This window comes from Apis cerana, linkage group LG13 (assembly GCF_029169275.1).
Source record: "Apis cerana isolate GH-2021 linkage group LG13, AcerK_1.0, whole genome shotgun sequence".
NCBI classification, from domain to species: Eukaryota; Metazoa; Arthropoda; class Insecta; order Hymenoptera; family Apidae; genus Apis; species Apis cerana.
In genome coordinates, this window is record NC_083864.1 from 840,656 (window position 1) to 864,887 (window position 24,232).

The following is a 24,232-nucleotide window of genomic DNA, read 5'->3' on the forward strand; positions in this document are numbered from 1 at the left end:
ACATGAACTTATCATTGTTTGATAAAATAGCTAATTTTTTCTTAAACAAAAAAACAATTTTATGTATTCATTAGGGAAAATATTAAGAAATTGAAAAATATAACAATGATATATTAAAAAATTTAAATACAGTTTTTTATTATATTTTTATTTAATTTTAAAACAATTTTAACAAAATAATCCAAAATATATAATAGATATCTGAATATTTCCATCAAATAATTGATACATTTAAAAAAACATTTTATTTTATAGTTTTAGAATGTAAATGTAAAATCCAATTTGATTTTATTAAATAAAATGTTTATATAAAATAATTCGTATTATTTATATATTATTATATATTATATATTTTATATAATTTTGACATTTGCAACTTACATTAAGCATAACAAAATAACACAAATTCTATTTGGTATAACAATTACTACAAAAATTTGAAAGTGATTCTTATAATTTTGTGTAAAAAATACTGAATATTAATATTAAAAAAAAACAACGGAAAATAAAAATCGACATGTATATAAATAAATGCAATAAAAAACTGATAATAAAATTGCCATAAAAGTTGACAGAGCGAAAAATCAAATCAAAACAACAACTTTTTTTGCAAACGAATTTCGCAAATATGTTATTACAAAAAAAAATATTTTAAAATATATATAAATATTTCAAAATAAAAAATAATATAAAATAATAAAAAAATACGCAAAAATATATAAAAATTGTAGTATTAACTGTTGATAAATAATTTCTGATATAAGTTATTTGTATATAAACGCATAGATGGCAGGTGAATCTAATGAAAAACTACTTTTTAGAATTCTAAAACAAGAGTTCAAAAAACATTAGAAGGCCTTGAGCGAGAATTCATAATAGATTTTATAATAAAAACTATAATAATCTTATAATTATTAATATTAGATATTATATAAATCTTTTTGTATTTCGTTTTGTGTTAATGCATCTTTTTTGTAATAAATTCCAATAGATTAGGTTTTAAGGATTTTAGATAAGAAAAATTAGATATTATCAATCGAATATATAATCACATTCAATAAAATAAATAAACAGAAGAAAAAAATTATTCGTATATTATATTTATCTCAATTTTTATTTCAAAAAAATTAGATTAAAAAAACATTTGATTAGTTTAACTGTTAACAATAAATGATATCTTAATAATAAAACAACTTATTATTATTAGCAATAATAACTAATATTAACATTCATATAGACTATAAATTCTTAGAAAAATATTATTTTTTTTAAAAATATTAAAAAAAACTAATTTTTTTCATAAGAATATATAATATATAAAATAAATATATATAATATAAATAAAATAAAAAAATTCTAGCATATGTATATGAAAATATGAAATATTTGTTTCATACTTTATTTCCATAAAATATTTAATAATTTCAAACATGTAAGTTATTAAGTTTTACTTTTATTAAGTATATATATTAATATAATATTCAATATAATATATAATATAAACTATTTAATTATTAATTTATTTATAATTAATCATTTTAATGAAAAATATAATAAAATATAATAAGGATATATATAAGACATATGAAGATTAAATTTATTTTTTTAAAACTATATATTTTATAAAACTATATATTTTTTATTCATTTCATTCCTAGTAAAAAATTTTAAATTCATATACAAATATATATAATAATTTCTGAAAATATACATATTTTTAAAAACATTCTAATATGGAAGACAAGGAAAATATAAACAGAAGAGTACCGTTTTGTATTCTCTTTGTCTTGTCTTTTTTTAGAAATTGACATTTCAATTAAATTTTACAATTATTATTTCGTTGCCTACTATGGTATTAACCTTTCATATCGTGACGGTGTAAAATTATTTATTTTTTATTTGATATTAATATTTTAAAACTTTTTGATAAAATGTAAATATATTTTGTTTATTTAGTTCCTTCTATTAATTATTCTGATATTATAAACGATAATTAATATCATGGAAATCTGTGTTCCTGAACTGTAAGTTATTATAGTATTTAAAATTATAAATTCAATTAAAATTTAATTTTTTATAAACAAAATTTAATACATTAAAACATATTACAGATGCAAACCACAACCGCAATCAATTATCGAGGCAACAAAGAAAATTAAGGTAATGTAAAATATAATTTTGAGACATGTTAGGTTAATACATGTGAAAAATTATATAATCAAATAAAACAAAATAATAAAATTTGAATAATTATTCCAAAAATATAAAAATCATCTGTTTCATTAACAAGTGTGGAATTTAAAAATTCTTTGAATATAATTTTTATAATTTTTTCATTCCAATATATTTTAATTAATGATAAATAATAATTAAAATAACTTTTGAATATAAAAAAGTGAATATCTGAGGATATTATAATATTAAAAAAAAGAATTGCAAAATAACATTTAATAGACAAAATTTTTATAAAAATATTATTATTTTTAATAAAAACTTTACGAATTATTATAATATGATGAAAGAAATGCTAAGAAATAATTTAAAAAAGTAATAGAAAGCAAAAAAAATTGATATAGAAGTATGATAAATTTCTATAGGAATATTTTTCAATTCAAGAAACTAAAAATAATATATATTTAAAAATTAATATTATTCTTATTTTTAATTATTTCAAATATTATTTTTTATATTATATTAAATTTTTTTTATTGTATTTCATTCATATCTTATTGCATTCTCTAATTTTTTAATATTGTATTTTTATATATTATATGTGATAAAATTCCCCATAAATTTTTCAGATTAAAGATGTGAATTCATAATTTTTTTTTTTTAATTATTTTGAGTCTTAACTATTGTTTTGCTAAAAATAACATTATTATGGTTTTTTTCAATAAATCAAATTATATGTTTTCTAAAATCTAAGATCGATATATTTATCTGCATTTATCTTTGTAGAAATTTTACATATTGATATTTTAAAATTATTATTAAACACTATCCAAATTAAAGTTTCATTGCAGAAATTTCTATTTATGCTTATAATTCTATTTTTATGAATAATAATATTTAAATCCGTTCAAAGTTTCAAAATTAAACTTTTTTTTAAAAGTATTATAATTTTTTATTTTTATTTTACATCGTGATTTTTAACAAATTTTAATTTTGCATTTTTTTGCTCGTGTAAGAAGTAATTTTATTATCTTATTAATTAATTCCAAATGCATCTTGATAAAGAAAATTTATTATTATTTATTATTTCTTTAAAAATGAAAATGATCTCATTCTTAATGCATAAGGGTATCGATATAATGATTTTTATCATATTTTTCGCATAATTTTAGAAAATTAACAAAAATAAATTTATTTAATTTCTATTATTCATTTTTTAAATAGAAAATCTGATATCTTCTAAAATCAAAATTTTTTTTCGCGGCATTGTACAATATCATATTATATAAATATTATTTGTATATAATTATAAATATTTTAAAATTTTGTATTATATATTTTTATATTTTCAATGCTCGTTCAATGTCTCATATGCATATAGAATAAAATAAAATTAAGAAAAATTTATAAATTCTTAAAGAAATTTTGCTTCATAATAATATTCGTTTATAAAATGAAAATATGTGAGTTTTCTTACATTTGTTATTTTACAATTTTCGAAATATATTTTCAGATTAGTAATATATATTTTTAAAATAAATGAACTTTTCGCAATAAATCATTATGTTCTTATAAAAAGTTTTATTATATTTTAATCTTTGAAATTATTATACTACTTATAAATTAAGCTATATAAATGTTATATTGTATAAAGAATTATAATCTTAGAAATGAATAATTATTGTACGTAATGAATATGTAATCATTATTATTTTTCTTTATCATGGCATTTTGTATTTCTATTATTTATATTTTTACAATTAAATTTATGCGAATTTAAAATTTGAATTTTTTTTGTTTATTATTCATTTAAACAAACATATTTCACACACATATTTCTTTTTTTAATTTTTTATTTTTGACTATTCAATTTATATGATACATAGAATGAATATTTTCAAATATCGAATCTATGAATATGAACCATCTAAGTATATTGACAATAAAAATATCTACTTTTTTTATTTTCAGTATAATTTTTAATATAGTATCGAACATATAACATTGTTTTTGTATATGTTCTTAAAATATTTCTAATTAAAAAATTGTAAATTTAGATTATAAGAATTGTATCTACCAATACGAAAAAATAAAATTTGAAATTATTTCATTATATAAATGAAAATCACTTGTATTATATATAAAAAAATATTACATAAAACAACAACAAAAGTTTTATATCAAGTTTTAATAAAAATTCTTTTTTTTCTCATATTCTTTTGCTATTTTTATATATATATATTTTAAAGTTTCTTTTTTAAAAATGTTTGTATTATTATAGAAACAATAAATTGTTTAAAATATTAATATTTAAGTTTTTAAAATATTAATATTTATTTTTTCAGTTGAATCACGATGAATGCTGTAACTGCTGTTGTTGTACAAATCAACGCGTGTGTTATGTAAGTACTACATTATTATTTTTATATTAAATATTTATATTGTACACAATCATTGTTTTAAAGACTTCGTTTATTTACAGAAATATGTGCAACCAGAAATACCGAAACCCTATATCCCAATTCGTGTAAGTAGTTAATATAACATTTATATTAATATTTATATTTATATTATATATATATAATATTATATTTATATTATATTTTATTATATTATATTATATTATATTTTATTATATTATATTTATTATATTATATTATATTATATTATATTTATATTATATTTATATTATATTATATTATATTTATATATTATATTATATTATATTATATTTATATTATATTTATATTTATATTATATTATATTTATATTTATATTATATTTATATAATATAGTATTTAATATATCATCAATTAGATGTGTGTCCTTATTATACACAATGTCTAGATATAGTCGAATATGTCAAGAAGGATTAAAAATATAAAAAAGTGTTCAAAAAATATAAAAAAATATTATTTGCAACATAAAAAGTTATTTGGTATAAAAATGATACACACAGTGATATATTTTTATGGACGAAAAAATATAAAAGATTTTAAAATTAAGTTAGTTTTTTAAAATGATTTTTTTTATATAATTATCATTTAAATTTAAATATTTCTTGACTTGCTTTAAGAGTGATTTTATTATTATTTTAAAAAACTCGTGATGATAAAAAGATAGTTTATGAATTTTTCATATTTGCTATGAATTTTCAAAAAATCAAAAACATGTTTCTTACTGTTAGTAAATTTCTTAATATGATAAAATTTTTAGCTTATATCAATATTTTATTGTTATAATATATAAAAAAATATATATATTATATTATAATTATATATTTATAATAATTATGAAATATATATATTATATATGAATATATATATTATAATAATTATATATATAAATATATATATATATGTATATATATTATATAATATATAATAAACGAAAAATATGTTCTGAACTTTATTATATTTATTTAAGAAAAAAATTCATCTGAATAAATCAAAATTTGTAAAAAACAATTCGAAAATTTGTTTAGAACTACTTAAAATTATTGCCACAAAAGAAAATCAAAAATTTATATTCAAGTGAATTATATATTATTATTATATTATATTATATTATTATATTATCAAGTGAATTATATAAAAAAATTATATTCAAGTGAAATTACTAATAAAAATTTGTCTATATTTCATTTTTGATAAAAATAAATGATAATATTTTTAAATTATGCTATTTTTTCTCAAGAAGCATAGTTTTTTCATTTCAAATTTCTTTCCTTAATATTATTTTATTATAAAATTAATCTAACAAATTATTTCAGCATTTTTGGAAATCAGGTTTACCAATGGATAGTAATACTACATATCGACTTTCATATTGGGAATGTCCAAGCGTTGGTGTGGAACCTATTCGACCACGAGATTGGTTAGTTACTGGTGATGGCGAAATATCTGATAATACAACATACAAAGTAAGATAAAATAAAAATACTTTTGAGCTAAGAAATACGAAACATGTTTTTAAAATAAAATCTGTTTGCAAATTAAAAAAAAATCATACAGACATAAATGATTTTTTTTTTTTAGTTAAAAAAATATTTGCATATTTATATTCACGCGAATTTCAAATTTCGAATATATTAGAATGTCATTAATTTTTTCACTTTAACATTAAAGAAATTTGTCAAATTTGTCATCAAAACCTATGCATTGATGTATATTGTTATTTGATTTTCTTAATTATTAAAATGAAAGAATGCAAAAATTTGAAAAATTTAAATTTTACATTTTAAATCATCTGCCATCATTATCAATCGATATAAATATTTGTTTCTGGTTTTACTTTATTATAATTAATTACATTTGATATATAAACTTCAAAGTTGTTTATGAATTTCAGTAGCACAATTTTTTTCCTAAAAAAATAAATAATTGGATAAACATCATAATTGATACGAATGTTTATTGTAACATTCATTATAAATTATGCAAAAAAAAAGTCATCTCACCGATTTCAATACCTTAAAATATATAAAAATCCTATTTTGAGCAACTTTTTCTTGTATACATATATCACATATGTTATTGCCACTTGGTTTTAATTTACGAATTATACATAAAAATATATCAAATAAAATCGTATCATATTTTTAATATTTCATAGATATTTTAATATTTCATAATCTTAATTTACATTATATTTAAATTAAATTAGATTAAATTTATATTAAATTAAATTTAAAGCTAATTCAAATTTAAATTAAACCTGATATTTTAAATCTTAATTAAATAATTATTTAATGAAATGAAAACACTTATGATATATTAGATATATTAGAGTTATATATTAGAGTTTAAATTTTCCATTTGAATTTTTCTTGTACTATTAGCCGAAAATATTTTTTCTATTATATTAAAAAATAGTATTGGACCATCATTATTTGTGATTAAATAAAAATTGCTTTAAGTAAATACTACAATGCTGTTAAGTAAATATAGTAGCATTGAATTCTTTTTGTGGAATATTAGATCGTATTATTAGATCTCTCTATATAAATATCTTAATACAATGGTGGAAAAAATTTCCATTTAGTAATAAAATTTAAAATATATCTGAAATTAAATAGAAAATTTTTTTGAGAATATTTTAGAAACTAAATTATTTAAAATGATGATTTGACAATATATATTAAATTATAATAATTATATTTAAAATTATATTAATATATTAAAAGTAAATCCAAATAATGAAGTAATCTCTTTTCTATATAGTTATTATAAATTATCGATATACAATAATAAATATATAATAATATACAATATACAATAATAAATAATCTAATATTAAATGACCGATAAATAAGTTAAAAAAAAGATACTAATTAATATCTTTTTCTCTTTCGAAATAAATCTTTTTTGAAATAAATCTTACTTAAAATATATCTGTCTCGCATTTAATTATTTAAAATATTAATAAAATATATTATTCAAATAATCATTCATTTTATATTATGTTTATTAATAGGATTTAAAATAGGATCGTAAGATTTCAATATCAAGAATCGAATGAATCATTTCATATCTATATATATGACAATAGATGTAATACAATATATTTAATATTTTTCTATATATGAAAGAATTGATTAAATCACAAAATCATTAATTGAAACTAATAATTAAATTGGAATCGGATTATCGTGATCGATAATGATAATTATGTTTTTTGCTATAATATAAATAGATTACTTGATAAATTTTAAAATATATTTTTGATTAATATAATTGATATTTGATAATATTGGATGAAGTAATGAATATATTAATCGGCCTAACAAATTAATTATTACGATTTTTTTAAATTAAACACAAGATTAATTTAAGTAAAAAAAATATTATTAATATTTTTAAATATTTGTTTCAGTCTAGTTACTTCAATCATCCATGTGTAAAACCTGATGCACCTTGTATACCTTGTGAAAAACAATGGCTTGGTAAAGGTCCTATGCAAGATGTTACAACTCAGAAACATGATTTTACATGGAAATCCATTCCGCAAATAGAACCTTATAAAGCAGAACATAATTTATTTTGTCCTCCTGCTCCGTTACTCGGTAAATATATAATAATATATACTTATATACATTAATATATACTTATATACAAAATTTAACAAAGAATAATTTAAGTCTTTTTTCAAAAAAGAGAGGTTTCAAATTATTTTATTAATTGATCGAGAAAACAACGAAGTCAAACACGTGTTATTATTAGTATATAAAATTTTGCAAGTTATTATTCTTGAAATAAAAAGATTCAAACAGCATCAATTGAAAATAAATAAATTATATTGTATTTTTTATTTATTAATACTAGTTTTTATTGCAAAAGAGACAAAAGAAAGAAAATAATAATAAATTAATAATTTTAATAAAAATAATATATCAAATATTTTATTATGTAATATTATATATTTTGAACATCAAACATTTTAAACATTATCAGATTAGAAGGCAGAGAAGAAAAAGAAAAAGGAATAAAGAAAAAGAGAAAAGAGAAACTTATTCTAATTTTATTATATTTTTATACATTAAATCGTTATATTTTACTTATAGCAAAAATAAAAGTTTCTCTAATTATGAATATTAATTCATAATTATGAATATTGAAAATTATGAATATTATTCCTTATTTTTTAATATTCTTCTTTCCTAATCTTGTATCATAATATTTTTACTAAAAATAGTAATGTTTCTAGATAAAAGAATTTCTAGTAATTTTCGGCATAATATAATATATCTTACAATTATATTTGAATATTTGAAATTTATAAAAATTTCTTTTAAATTATAAACAAATAATTCTAATTTAAAATTTTTTTACTATATTTTCTTATTATTTTTTATTATCTTTTTATTATATTATTTTTTTTTATATATATTATGAATAATTTATATTACAACTTAATTTAAATTTTTATATCTTTTCTAGACGATACAACATATAAATTAAGTTACTTTGAATCTGATTGTGCTTCTAAAATACCTCCTCCATCTTATGCTCCCATAAGAAAATATGTTAAATCTGATATTCCAATGGAAGATTATACGACATATAAACTTAGTTATTGGCCAACTGAAGCAAAGAAGGTAAATACACATTTATAAATTATTAATGTTTTTTAATATTTTAAAAACAAGCTTCTTATGTAAAAATATTTTTCTATTAAACGAATGGTAATAATTTATTAATTTTTTCTTAAAATTGTAATTATTATGAATATAATTATAATATAATATAATTAATAAACATTTATTATTTCATAAATTTTAAGTAATCTTATTTATAAGAGATTCTTTATTTATATAAAAATATAATTTTTAAATTTTTTGAACAATAATATATATATATATATATAGATATGTAAATATATAGATCGAGAAAGAGAGGCTGTTTTTATACAAATTTTATTGCACTTTTATATATTAAATTTGCATTTAAGCTAAATTTTTAATTAAATTAAAAAATTTGTTACATTTTATTTATAATAAAAATAAAGCAGATTTATTTAATTCTGAATATTGCTTTTTTATAGTATTTCTTTTTTATTTTATAATTTCTTTTTAATACTATTGCAATATATGAAATTTTTGTAAAATATATTATAATGAATTTCATTCACTGTCTCTTTTTAAACATGTTATTTTTTTTTTAAACATGTTTTTAAAAATGTCACACATGTTATCCTATTATATATTTTTTAAGTTGCTTTAAAATTTATTTTTGTTTCATTTATATTATGATTTCGCATTTAATCTTTCAGTCGTATAATTAAACGATTTTTGTATTTAATTTTGTATCATTTTTGGATAACAGTCACTTACATTCATTAATTTTCACATTATTATTAAAATATATTTTTATATTTTTAACATTTACTACTTTTTAGGAAGAACCTTCCTGGGGCAAAAAGGAATATATGCCACCAGTAGAACCATTAGAGGGTTGCACAACTTATAAATTAAGTTACTGGCCACAGACAATAGAAAAACGTTCACCAATAATAATACCGGAAAACGATAATCTTTTAAGTGCTGGTTGTTGCACAGACGATAATACAACTTATCGTCTAAGTTATTTTGGTTGTGGAGGGGATAAACGAAATCCTATAATACAACCTAATAATATTGAATTTTCATCTTGTCCTTTGTCTTATGATACCACTCATCGTGTAAGTAAAATAGATATAAAATAGATAATATTAAATTAATAAATATAAAATAGATATCAAATCATAATGATAAATGATATGATATTTTTTAAAATATAAAATATTTTTTATTTATCATGTTCCTCATCTTCATATATATTGAAATATTAATCTAATAATTATAATATATTAATAATTATAAAATGCTTGATATATGCTGGATCGTATAAATGTCAAATTTAATATAAAAATATAATTTTTTTCTATCATTCAAAGTAATTATGAAATAAAATAAAAAACATGATTCCTCAATGCCTCGAGAAATTTCTAAGAATATTAATGTATCACAAAACTTTTTACGCGCAATATTTTAATCTTTTTATTTTTAAAATTGCAATGTAACATTCTCTGATATTTTAAAGCGATTAGAGTTTAAACTTTTTTATTTTTTTCATTATTTATATATAATGTATTTAAAAAAATATATTATATACAATAATATAAAAATTAAAAATTAATGTAGATTAATGTAAATTAAGAAAGAAATAATTTCAAGTTTATCAATACTAGTTTTCAATTTTTTAAGCGTATTTCCTTTTTTGAAAAAACTTGGAAAAATTATATTATATTATAAATTTATAAATATAAAAAAGATTAATTTTTATTCGGAACATTTTTTTGTCAGATTATCAGAAATGAAAAATCGGTTTATATCCATGTTCTTTTTTTTTCAGATGAGTTTCTTAGGTAATTGGTGTTTCAAAACAGAACCTCCAATTTTACCTTGTGAGAAACAATGGCTAGGTCGCGGGCCCATACAAGATGTAACTACACAAAGACATGATTATACATGGAAGAATATACCATTAGATCCAGATCTTCGTTACCATGACAATCTTGTTCCTGCAACTTCACCTATTGAAAGTATGTAACATTAATTCACTTTCTATTTTGGAAAATAATAATAATATATATATATATTTTGTGTATTAGAAAATTTGTACAATTAAGCTAAAAAAAAGTCCCTAATTTTTATAATAAAAATCGTTCTTTACATTCTTATCCCAATTTTATATTTTATAATATATCTATTATTTTTCTCAAAATATAAAATAATTTATTTAAGAAAAATTTCTTTGTTCCATTATATTAAAAATATCCGAACGGTTGTTTCCTATTAATTAGGACAATAAAAGTTCTATTTTTTTTTTCATGATAATGATATAATTATATATCTCGTTGCTAATTTTTAGCATAAAATTAATATTTTATATTGCATGCTATTTATCAAAATTATTAACTGATTTATTTTTTCCTCATATTTGAAACATTAATTGCATTAAAAGAGAAATATTTCAAAATAAAAGAAAAAATAATTATTAAATTAGAAAAAATGTTAAAAACAATTTTAATAAGTTGATTTATAAAAAAAAAATAAGTTAGAAATTAAATATTTTCAATGAAATGTATTTGCAGAAAGAGCTTATTTTAAAGAATTCATCATAAATTCTATTATATAAACAATATGTTTAATAAACAATTTATAATAAAAATTGTTAATTCATTTTCAGATCACATATTTTATTACCAAAAATCACATATAATCTATCTGTATCAAATGTATTTTTTTTACTTTTTATTAATTCCATTGATATATTTCTTTCAGGTTGTACTACATACAGACTCTCCTATTTCGAAAATGACCTTAAATCATTAATACCTCCTCAAAAATATGCACCTGTACGTTCTTGTCGTCCATCAGATATTCCATTTGAATCAGATACTACTATGCAGTTGAGTTATCAACCTGTGGAAAGTATAGTTCCAGTTGAAAAACCTTGGGCTGAGAAGCCTCCTTATCAACTTCCAGTTATTCCAATGGAAGATAATACTACGTATAACACAAGGTTTTTAATTCTATTCAAATTATTTATATCATCTTCTGACCAGTTCACATCATCACAAACAAATCTAAAAAAATTAATTTTATTTGACATATACAAAATGCTTCAGTTGAACATTTTGATATTATCAATATGAATTGATATTATATCAGGGATGTTAATGTACATATTTTTGAAGAATCCATTTTACAATGGGTAATCAAATTATAAACATTTCAAATCACACTGAATAAAACTGATCAAAAAAAAATAGAATTGATCGTATGAATGATGGTTCTTAAAATAATATTTGATGATTGTATCAACATTATTAGTTAGATTAGAAATCTTATAAATAATTATTTTTGGATTATATTAAATAATAAATTAATTTATATATTAATTTATATATTAAATAATAAATTAATAATTAATTAAGTATAAATAATAATTGTAATATTTAATGTTCAGAATAATCATTTATTTTTAAAATTATTATTATTATTTACAATATAAATAATTAAGAAATCATTAAATAAAAAATTGAACTTGTAATTTTGTATTTTTAAACTTGTAATTGTAACCAAAAGTATAAAATATTAATTATATAATTTGTTATTAAATGTAAAAAAGATACATTATTTAATTATATTATTTCAATAATTTTATTTTAACAATTTATTTTAAATTTGAAAATAGTTTTAAGTCAATTTTCTAATTTCGTGCAAATTTATAAGTTGTAAATTTTAAAATGATTATGATATATTGATTATGATATATGATATATTAAAAAAGATAAAAATACAAAAAAAATTCACTTATTTCATACTGATTACAGAAATTTTCTAGTTATCATAATTTTAAAATGTCCAAAATAATTTGATTATCCACTGTAAATTAATAATTTTTTTATTATTATTGGTAAAAATTTATTTTATGTAATTTATATAAAACTTGCAGTGTTCATACAAAATAATTATATAGAAAAGGCAATATTTAAGACATCTATTTCATTTAAATTAATATTTAAAGTCTTTATTTGGATTATATTGAATTCATTTTTATTTGAATTTTACTTTAATAGGATTAATAATAATTAAATATAAATGTAATAATAATGTTAATTATTTTAACCTTTATAATCTTTTCTATAACTTCATCTATGATCTATTACATAACTGGCAATTAAGTATATAAAGATATAATTAGTCAAATTAATAAAACTATTAGATACTATTTTTCAAATCAATATGAAATATTTATAAAAATTAACTTGGAACAATATATAAAATATTTTATATAGTTAATTAATATACTTTAACTAAATAGTTCTGAATTTATAAAATGAATTCTATTAATTATTAATGTTACAATTATATAAAATTCAGATTATACTTAAATTAAATGACAAAATATGATATCTTCCATAACATAAATAATATAAAAATAATATTTTTAATATTATGTTGATATAGAATATAGGAAATTTTGGTTAATAATTATAAAATTATTATTTATATCAATTTTAATTAGTTTAATAACTGTTTTTTTCAGTTATATGTTGCCTGGTACATTGTGTCCATAGTTATGAAGTATTTGTAAAGTAAGTCAAAAATTCAGAAGTTAAATAAAAATTTATATATATATATATATATATTAATATCTTTCTTTCTTTATTAAATGTAAAAAAAAAAATATAAAGTATTTTAAGTATAATATAAAATCTATTCAATTAAGAGTATGACACATTAATAAAATGCTACTTATACTGTTTAACAAATTGAAATATTTCGTTACATTTGTTATTTTTTAGTTTTTGGAATTTTTGTAAAAATATCTTATTTCTAATAAAAAATAAATAAATATTATCAAAAAACCAAGAATTTTCATTCAAAAATAATCTAACTATTAGAAAATTATTATTAAAGTTAATGATAGAAAATTATGACTAATAGTTTTAATTATTAAATGTTAATAGAATTGAGTTATGCAGAATAATATATTTGAAAGACATATTTGGAATATCAATTGAGAGAAATCAAAACAAAAATAAAAATTAATATATAAAAATTAAAAAAAAATTTCAATTGAAAATTAATTTATAAGCAGAGTAACCTATATTTTAATCTTCAAATAATGAATTATTTGAAATATTTTATTATTATTATTTTTTTTAAGTAACACATAAAAAGTAATTTTATTTTAAATATTATTCAAATAAATTTTTGCAAAATATTTGACTAAAATAAAATAACAAATAATTTAACACAAAATATTGAATTGAATTAATTAATTAAATAAAAATATTTATTCTTCAATAATATGTGTTTTTAATTTATATATGTAAAATATATTATCCAATTAATATAATAGAATTAGAAAATTGATTTAAGATTTTATTTGAAAAAATATTTGATAATAATTTATAATTCATTCAATCAATTCATATTTTTGTATATCAATTTTGTGTTTATTTAGCTTTTGACTTTAACTTTTCAAAGATGTTTCACGAATGTATTAATCTAACATTGAGTAACCATTAAAATTTAATCATGAAAAAGTTTATGTATATATTTTCAAAATATGTTATGCAAATATACAGAATATATATATACTATATATGGAGAGTTATCGAAAAAATATTTTCTAAAAATGTATTTATGACATCTCTGCATACAAGTTATTGCACTTTCCACTTTGTAATTAATTAACAACATCGATATTTGTTCGATAATAAGCTTTCATATTATTAAAAAGCAATACAGAAACTAATAAGACTCATTATGAAAAAATATTCTTTTTCATCATGATAACATATAACCATACTCATTTTTTATAACAAAAAAATTGTTTAGTTTTTAGTTTTTATGGAACGCTTTTCATCTATTTAAATTTTTTAATAAAAAAGAATGAATTTTTTTATCAAAAAAAATATAAAATTTTTTATTATTAGAAAGATAACAAAGTCATTGAACAAATATATCATTGATTAGACAAATTTCATAAAAAATTGATATTACTTAATTTTTTTTAAAAGATTACATAACTTAATATAAATATAAACAGATTAGTATTGATTGAATTTGATTGATTGAATAATAACAAAAAACAACAATGCTATGAGCAATAATAATATTGAAAACATTAAATATACGTAATATGTAACAATTAAATATACATAATATATAATAAAAAAAAAAGTAAATATAATGATTAAAATCATAAATATTAAATAAATGTTATTATATGCAGAATATGAAATATAGCATTAATGTAAATATAGAATGAATAGATTATAGAAATATAAAAAATATATTTTGATTATATACTGGAAACAAAAATAAAATAATGAAAGGAAGGTAATACAGTGATGTTAATCTGTATAGTTTCTATAAACATTTCTAGGGATATTTATAATCTAGAAACATTGAAAAGAAAATTTTAAATTCAGTGCAAAAGTTAGAATTAATAGTAAACAATGAATGTGCAATTTCCGATATAACGACAAAATAATTTTTATGACAATAAAATGAATTTTATCTTTCTTATTAATGTATGACTAGTAACTTGGAATCCATACAAGAATTAATATGAAGAATTATTGCAATTGGAAACATGATCAAATCAAATCGTGATTCAGAAGTATTAAATTCACATGTTTAGTAATATTTATAAAATATTTGATAAGTGAAATAATAAATGTGATGATTTCAAAATGTGAAAGAAATAATTAAGTAGAACACATAAAATACATGTATATTATTAATTAAAATATTAATTATATAATATTAAACGCAAAATTAAAGTATTATATTGATGGGAATGAGGTTAGTATATGTAATGTGATATATATAAATTTTATAAATTTTTTTATTTATTATATTATAAATATTAACAAGTTAACAAAAAAAATCATTAATAATGAAATACATTTACAATTACATACAATTATATTCTGAAATGTATATTTTCAAATGTAAATTTTTATTAAAATATGTATTTTAATTTTTAAATAAACTACATATATGTATATATGCATATATATATATATATATATATATATACAACATATATACATATATACATACATATATCTATTTTAAAATATTTCATTGCAAAAAAATAAATTAAAATATAAATAATTGAATAATTGATATAACTAAAAGTGTTAATATGAAATATATTAATTAGTATATTTAAATAAATATTAACAAGTATTTATTTGTTTTTAAATATTAAATATATTGAATAATTAAATCAAATAATGAATTGCAAAGTTAAACTTTTTATTAGATTAAAATATTAATTTATTAAATCATCAGAAAAATTGAGTGAAAATAATCTCAAGAATTTCACATATATTTTATAATATAGTTTGAATGTTAACTTTTAAAGTTTAATGATATAAAAATCAACTGTTATAGTATTTAGTATTTTGTAATATTGAATAAAAAAAAAAAATGTAGTGTAAAAATATAATTATATAATTTTAATAATATATGAAAATATTATGATTTTTTAATAATATTAATTAATATTAAGATAATTTTTATATAATGATAATAATTCTTATGTAAAAAAAAAATAAAGTAATTCAAATAATTTTCATATCAAAGAAAATTTTTCAGGTAAAAGATATAAAGTTCTCTATATTTATTCTTAGATTTCTTTTTAATATTTTTGATACACTGAAAAATATTGAACTTATTATATTATTTAATTTGATAATACAATACTAATTAGGATTTTGAATTAGTATTGTATTTTCTAAATTACTAATACTATGACTGTAACATTTAAAATGAAATATAGGATGTGATCAAAAGTTATATAGCGAGTATAAGGTAATTTTTGAAAAAAATATATAATTTTTTCTTATTCAAAGCTTAATTTTTGAAAAATTGAAGTTTTAAAAAGAATGATTCAAAAATAAAAGATTTTTTTACTTTTTTTTTTTTTGATTTTTTTTTTTGATTTTAAAACTGAATTTTATGCCAAATAATATTTTATAATGAGACATCAATCAAAATTTCTCTTTTCAATATATTTTTACAAAAAAGATATGCTAAGATGATCATAAATAATATTTATTTGCAAATTAGTAATGCAAAAAAATACAAAAAAAATTTTCCATGATATTTTATCTATTAGCTCAAACCCGAACTGGAATAAAAATATTATAAAATAATAAAAATAATTTATTACAAAGTTAGATAAAAGATTTAAATGCAAAATTCATATGCAAATAAAAATATATAAATTTAGTTACAAATTCATAAAATCTTAATATAGTTCAAAAATTAACAAAAATCTAGATTCTTTTAATTAATTCAAAATTCAAGTTTATTCATTATTATTAATATTCTGATTATTCAACTTAGTTTTTATTAGTTCAAAAATTAGAAAAGTTTATTTAGTTACAAGGTATAAAGAAGTTTTTATGATTAGTAAAATTTAAAAAATTTCTTAGTGACTCAAAGTTTTTTTTCTGATTTTTTTTTAAATTTATAAAAATGTTTATATTTTCTTTTTTTCACATTTATTTCGGAAGATTATGGAAATATAAATGCAATACTGTGAGTCAGTCTTCAAATTTTAATCTAAGAAAAATTTCTAAAATTATAAAAACATTATACACAAAATCTATTGTTTTTAAAAAAAATTAAATAATGAATTGTCATAAATTTTCTTGAGTTAGAATGATGTAAATTGACATGAAAAAATATCATCTCAAATCCTAAAATTTATATATTTCAATCATACTGAAATGTTTCTAAGTTTGAATAAGAAATATATAAGAAATTTTTAAATAATTATCTTAAAACAGTATTCGTATATCATCCCATATTTTTTGTTAAGTGTCTTATATATTTATATATCTATATACTTATGCAATATCAATAAAGTAATTGTTCGAAATAATATTTTTTATTGTAAATTCTGACCACCTATTATTAATGTATGTGTTCTTGCAAATGCATTTTGTTTCTTTTTAAAAATATTTTATTAATACTTCGTACAATTTAATACTGAATACAGAAAAATTAATTGCTATTAAATAGAATTGGATTTCTTATTTTTGTAATTTTCCAGTAAAATTAACAATTTTTCTTATATAAAAGCATAAACAAAAATGTTAGAAAGATAATAAGATGTCTTATAAATTCATCGCTCTATGCTCTCTTGATTTATAATAATTTTTTTGTTTTTTTTTTTGTTTTTTTAATAAATTTGCATGCAGCTAACATCTAACACTAATATTTTTACTCATGAAAAGTATCATTATATCTGCCATTGGATTTCTGATGCTGAACGAGATTATTGATAAATTTCATTTATAAATTATACCTATTTTATTGTTTTAATCTCATCACAATATATATATATATATATAATTAAATTTTAATATATAGTAATATAATATATAGAATTCATATTGTGATATATAAAATAAATTAAATAAAATTTTTGAATATGAGAGATAGATATGTAGATTCTCTAGAAAATAATTCAAGACGATATTCATAAATTATATATTGTTTATAAAAATATAATATATATAATAAAAAATATACATATATATATAGTATAGTATATAGTAAAAATAAAGTATAATTAAAGTATAATTAAAAAACATTCTTTAATATTTTGGATACGAGAAGGCAACAAAGCAAATATATCTCAAGTCAGAATAATCATTGCATTTACAAAAAAATTAATTCGATAAATCAGTTTTTAATTGATCTAAATTCAGCAATACAGAATAAATCAACACTGTTTGCATCTTTTATCCAATATCATTCATATCATAAAAGCATATGATAAATCAATATGTTTAATAATAAATCAATGTATTTAATAACTATATAAAAATAATGAATTAACACTGTTTTATTCATATATAAATATTATGTCTGTAAATTAGTAATCAGAATCAATTTTTATTACAATAGTGCATCTTCGTCTATCTAAATGCATAAGTGCTACATTCAAAGCTATAATGAACTATCGCTTAACCTTAATAAAGAATATTTCTTTTTAAAATTTTCAATAAAAATGTCTTATTACATATTTGTCGATTAGTTTATTTACATAAAGTTATTCTTACTTATATAGGAATTTATGAATGTTTAGAAATATATATATATATATATATATATATATATATATATATATATATTTATTATATAGTTATTAATATATATTAATATATTTATAATTAATATATATATATATATTTATATATATAATAACTATGTATATTAAAAATGTTACGCATGATTTAGTAAGCAGAATTACACTTATTATAATAAAAATATTACACTTATAATAAAAATTTACAATTAAATATATATTTTTCTATTTCATAATTTATTTTATTTTTTTATATAATGTTTTCTAGTTATTGTTAATGATTATTTATTTATAGCATGCAAAGATGAAAATAACACGCGACAGATAGAAAAAAATAAAAGGAAAAATTTTATAACAATTTTATAACAATTTGGAATGTCAAAAAAAAGAACACAGGAAATATTTGTAAAAATATTCAAAAAAGAATGTCAAGATCGAGATCATTGTTATTTTAGAGAAAAAGAAATTATTTATCAATACTAAACAGATAGAAGAAAAATTAAAATTGTCAATTACTCAAATAAAATCATATTTATCTGAAATTGAATTACATGATAGAATATTTAGAAAAAAGCTATATATTTCAAAAAGAAATTTGAAAAGAAGAATTATAAAAGTTAAAGAATTAACAGTTATTGACGTTAATGATAGCAAGATATATAAAAAAAATTTTTAAAAAAATTTATTTCCAATTAATTGAGAAATTCAAAGAAAATAATATATATTTTAATATAATAAAAATAATACATAATAATAATAATCTAAAACATATTTCAAAAATAGTTAAAAAATTTATTGATTATAATAATATATATCATTGTTTTCTTGACTATATCAACTTAAATCCAATTGAGCATTCTTGGAATTTGATAGAAAAATACTAAAAAGCAAACGATATATAAAATTGAAATTAATAATGACTTTAAAAAAGACATGGAATGAAATTCTACAAGAAACAGATTTTAATATTAAAAAAAATTAATATTAAATATTTATATTAGATTATTTATAAGAAAAAGATATCAAATTTTTTATTAAATACTTTTATTAAATACTTTCAGTTATTACTATGATTAACAAAATTACAATTTTATTTATAAATAATGCAACTTAATTTTTGAGAAACATTAATTATAAAATGTTCGTTAATTTTATTATTAATTCAATATAGAATGAAACTCTTACATATGAAAATATATTTTTATAAATATTTTGCCCTTTGCTTATTATAATTGTATTTTTTTATGAATACTTCATTAAAAAATCGATCGATTTGATTTTAATTATTTTTAATTATTTTAATTACGCATTATGCGACATCAAAATACAGATTTATATTATGATATATGAGTCAGTTATATATAATAATTAATATTTATTAATATTAATTTATATTATTAATATTTATTATTTATATTATATTATATTTATATTATATTTATATTATTAATATTTATTAATATTAATTTATATTAACAAATGAATCAAACAATAAATTGTTAGTAATATTTTAAACTTTAAATTGACTTATATAAAAACGATTAACAGTGATCATTATGGAATATTTTTGTATATGACAACTTACACAATTGTTAATAAGTGCTTGTTAAATTTCAAGTACAATGTTTTTGCAATTTCGAATTTTACACGAATTTCTAGAAATATTCGAATTATTTTAACGTATATCGTTATCTTAGTTTCTTAACCATTTGAATAATTATTTAGAAGAAGAAAATTACGTGAATCTTATTTAATATTAGTACTAACTTTTATAAACATTAAATATTTGTTTTTCTTATTTTACTTTGAATCAGTTTTCTAACGAAATTGCAAAACTAATTATCCTTTGTATTAAAAACTTAAATTTATTCTATATATCAAAGTATGAATTCTATATATTAAAATTTAATTATATGTATATTATAATTATATAATTATTATATACTTTTTATAGTTATATAAATATAAATAGTTATTAAATTATATTTGACATTATAACATGTGAAATATATTTTTTCATAATTATTTTAAACATTTTATAATATCAAAGTTTTCAGATATCCGTATAAAAAAAATAACTTTTATTTTTATTTTTATTTAAATTATATTTAAATTATTTTTATTTAAATTAATTAAATTATATTTAAATATTTGAATAATTATATTTAAATATCATTTAAAAAAGATGAAGATATTTTCCATGTATGGTACAATGAAAATAATTTAAACAGAAAGATAATTGCTGTTTTTTTTTTTTTACTTTCAATAAAATAAGAATAAGAAATTAATGTCTGAAATTTATAAAAAATATGCATTATGCGTTCAGTTGTAGAAAAATTATATTGCAGTAATTTATTTAAGAAATGAAAATATTCTTATTGAATATATATTTAAGATAAAAATAACAAATATGCTTAAAAAAATATTTTATTATTGAAAAATAATTCAAATGCAAATATGCCTGTTTTGAATCTTATATATATCCTATATATATTCTATATATATTCTATATATATTCTATATATATGTACAAGGTTGTGTATTATATGAAGACAAGTCATCCAGATCACAAAGATAGAAAACATTGACACTTTTGAAAAAATCAAATGAATTCTATCATCAGTGAAATCATAAAAATCCATGTATTGTCCATGAAATAATGTTTTAAGTCAATTCAAATGTAATATAGATAGAGATATTAGAGAACAATAAGATATTTAGATATCATCTTTTATTAAAAAAATTAACTATTCAGTTTCTTTTGGACTTTTTATAAAATGAATTGCAGCCACAATTGATAGGAGAAAATAAATATTTATAGATATATATATAATCAAAATTTATAGATCCAATTAAATATTAAGTTATTTAATTATACGCTATTAGTACAGCAATAATTAAATAATTACGCTTAATAATAGATAGCATCATTTTCTTGATTTCTATGATTAGATATATTGTGAAGAACTATAAAAAAGAAAATGTATCAAATGCAAAGTACACATATTAAGAAGTTAAGACAAAAAATTTATTATATATTTACTGAAGAAAAAATTGAAAAAGAAATTGATAAAGAAAAATAAATGAATTTAATGTAATGGATTATATTTTTCGATATCAATTCATAATAATTTTTAAATCTATTCCTACTAATTGTATCATTCAAGTATATCAATCGATTATCATTTCATATTTTTATTTATAATTTTTTAACAAAGCATTTGAACAAAATAAAGCATTTGTATTTATATAATATTATTTTCACTTGTAAAATATGCTAATTTATGAAAGTTTTATAAAAAAAATATATATTTTTATATATTTAAAAATAGTGAGACAGAAAGCAAATAAAGAAAAATTATATAGATAATATAATATAATAAAGAAAGCATTATTTTTTAGCATGAAATGTTGATAAAACAAAGAGAGAAGATTTAAATGATGGAAATATATCGTTTTCCAAAATATAAAAATATTAACTGAGATAACAAATATAAATATTTTTATAAATATCTCTTTTGTAATTTAAAAATAATTCTAATTATTATAATTTAATATTAATTTATTTTAATTTTAGAAAAAATTTAAAACATTTTGTTTTGAAACAAATCGCATATTTAAGGAAAAATATCCATGGTATCCGATGCTATCAACAATTCATAAAATCTTGTACTTTATATGGTACAAATTTTTTAAAATTACATTTTGTATTCTAGATATTTATTAGAAGAATGTGACCGAATCAAAAAAATAAATGTTACAAGCATGATAGTTTCATAAAAAGTAAAAAAAAAAAAGTGTAAAAAGTAGGACAAATAATTTGAATATATTTAACAAGGCAATGAAAACCTTGAATATGTTTATTTCAATTATCAATTCGAAAGTCATAATGCATAAATAAAAACTTAAATAACCATTAATTATTATTCTGTTCTTCATCTATTATATAAGAAACATTAACATTGTTATATAGTACATAGTTATATATTTAAGTTATTTTTTCAGAACAAATTAATGATAATAAAAAAAATGAGAAGATGTTAATATTTAGACATTTAAATAGTTTATAATGAATTATAATAATCAGATTTGTATACATTACCTTTTAGCTTATATTTTGTTTTACAATAATTTAAAATGTTCCTTTTTTTTACAATTTATCTTTTGAGAATATTATTTCAAAACATATCGTTCAATTGCATTATGAAAAATTAATTTTTTAAAAAAAATTTAAATGTTATAATAAAAGAATGATAACAAATATTTTGCATTTTGTGATACTTTCTTTTGTGTTTGTATAGCAATTATTTTATTAATTCATGATTCGAATATATTTCGATACAGTGATAGTTTGGATATTGTTAATATTCAATATATTTTATGTAATGTGCAACCAATATATTTTACTATAATTTTTTGTTAGATTGATTTTACAATTTCTAGACTATATCTAGATTATATTCTAGATTATAAATCTTAAAAATGAAACATTTTGTATAGAAAAATATTAATTCGTATCTTATCTAAATTATTTTCGCGTTTATTCATCGCAAATAAACGAAACTAGATAGCTGAAGCAATTAATGAATACATGTTTTATATTGAACTCGAGTACATTTGATCAAAGTCATCAATGAAAATCAATAGTCTAATTAAGAAATTCAATTTCAGTTATTGTAGGAAGTTGTAACGAATTTTTTTTAACAATTTTTGCACATACAAAATGACATTATAATAACAAATCTTCTTATTATCTTGAATTGTTGTTATAATTATAAATGAGCTAATTCGTAGTCAATATCTATTATAAGAATCTCTATTTCAAGAGAATAGATTATATAAAATTATTACTTGTTTCTTAAACTTTATTTTAAACTAAGGAGGAT

At 17.1% G+C, this 24,232-nt stretch overlaps 2 protein-coding genes and 1 long non-coding RNA gene across 8 annotated transcripts in view; 2 read left to right on the plus strand and 1 right to left on the minus strand.

Moving 5' to 3' along the window:
- Positions 1-1,706: 1,706 nt before the first annotated feature.
- On the plus strand, positions 1,707-14,088 carry LOC107996958 (stabilizer of axonemal microtubules 1-like). 2 transcript variants are annotated; one of them, XM_062084033.1, is made up of 11 exons: positions 1,707-2,024; positions 2,112-2,160; positions 4,518-4,574; positions 4,655-4,699; positions 5,945-6,094; positions 8,047-8,236; positions 9,111-9,268; positions 10,069-10,350; positions 11,064-11,253; positions 11,996-12,236; positions 13,767-14,088. In XM_062084033.1, the coding sequence occupies exons 1-11, from the start codon at positions 2,002-2,004 to the stop codon at positions 13,795-13,797; spliced, it is 1,416 nt and encodes a 471-aa protein (XP_061940017.1). In that variant the 5' UTR covers positions 1,707-2,001; the 3' UTR covers positions 13,798-14,088. The 2 variants fall into 2 exon arrangements, with proteins under 2 accessions (XP_061940017.1, XP_061940016.1); XM_062084032.1 differs by lacking the exon at positions 13,767-14,088 and having other exon boundaries at positions 1,709-2,024; positions 11,996-13,020.
- On the minus strand, positions 8,676-15,188 carry LOC114577414 (uncharacterized). 2 transcript variants are annotated; one of them, XR_009832437.1, is made up of 4 exons: positions 14,705-15,188; positions 12,050-12,300; positions 10,004-11,244; positions 8,676-9,254 (listed from the first exon to the last, which is right to left on the minus strand). It is a non-coding gene; the product is annotated as an uncharacterized LOC114577414 (long non-coding RNA). The 2 variants fall into 2 exon arrangements; XR_003697487.2 differs by lacking the exon at positions 8,676-9,254 and having other exon boundaries at positions 10,435-11,244; positions 12,068-12,300.
- Positions 15,189-15,639: 451 nt separating this feature from the next.
- Positions 15,640-24,232, plus strand: part of LOC107996951 (ATP-dependent helicase brm) — a 68,187-nt gene continuing 59,594 nt past the window's right edge. For 3 of the 4 annotated variants that reach the window (XM_062084028.1, XM_062084029.1, XM_062084031.1), the window contains exon 1: positions 15,658-16,039. The gene's annotated coding sequence lies outside the window, so the exon portion shown is untranslated. Of the gene's footprint in view, positions 16,040-24,232 lie in introns of all 4 variants that reach the window. The other variant, XM_062084030.1, reaches the window with a different exon arrangement.

Excerpts from the sequence above, each read along its gene's own strand:
- LOC107996958 (XM_062084032.1), top strand. The coding sequence starts at position 2,002 with ATGGAAATCTGTGTTCCTGAACT. Across the intron at positions 4,575-4,654 it reads CAAATCAACGCGTGTGTTAT|AAATATGTGCAACCAGAAAT; the intron begins GTAAGTACTACA and ends GTTTATTTACAG. Across the intron at positions 4,700-5,944 it reads AACCCTATATCCCAATTCGT|CATTTTTGGAAATCAGGTTT; the intron begins GTAAGTAGTTAA and ends AAATTATTTCAG.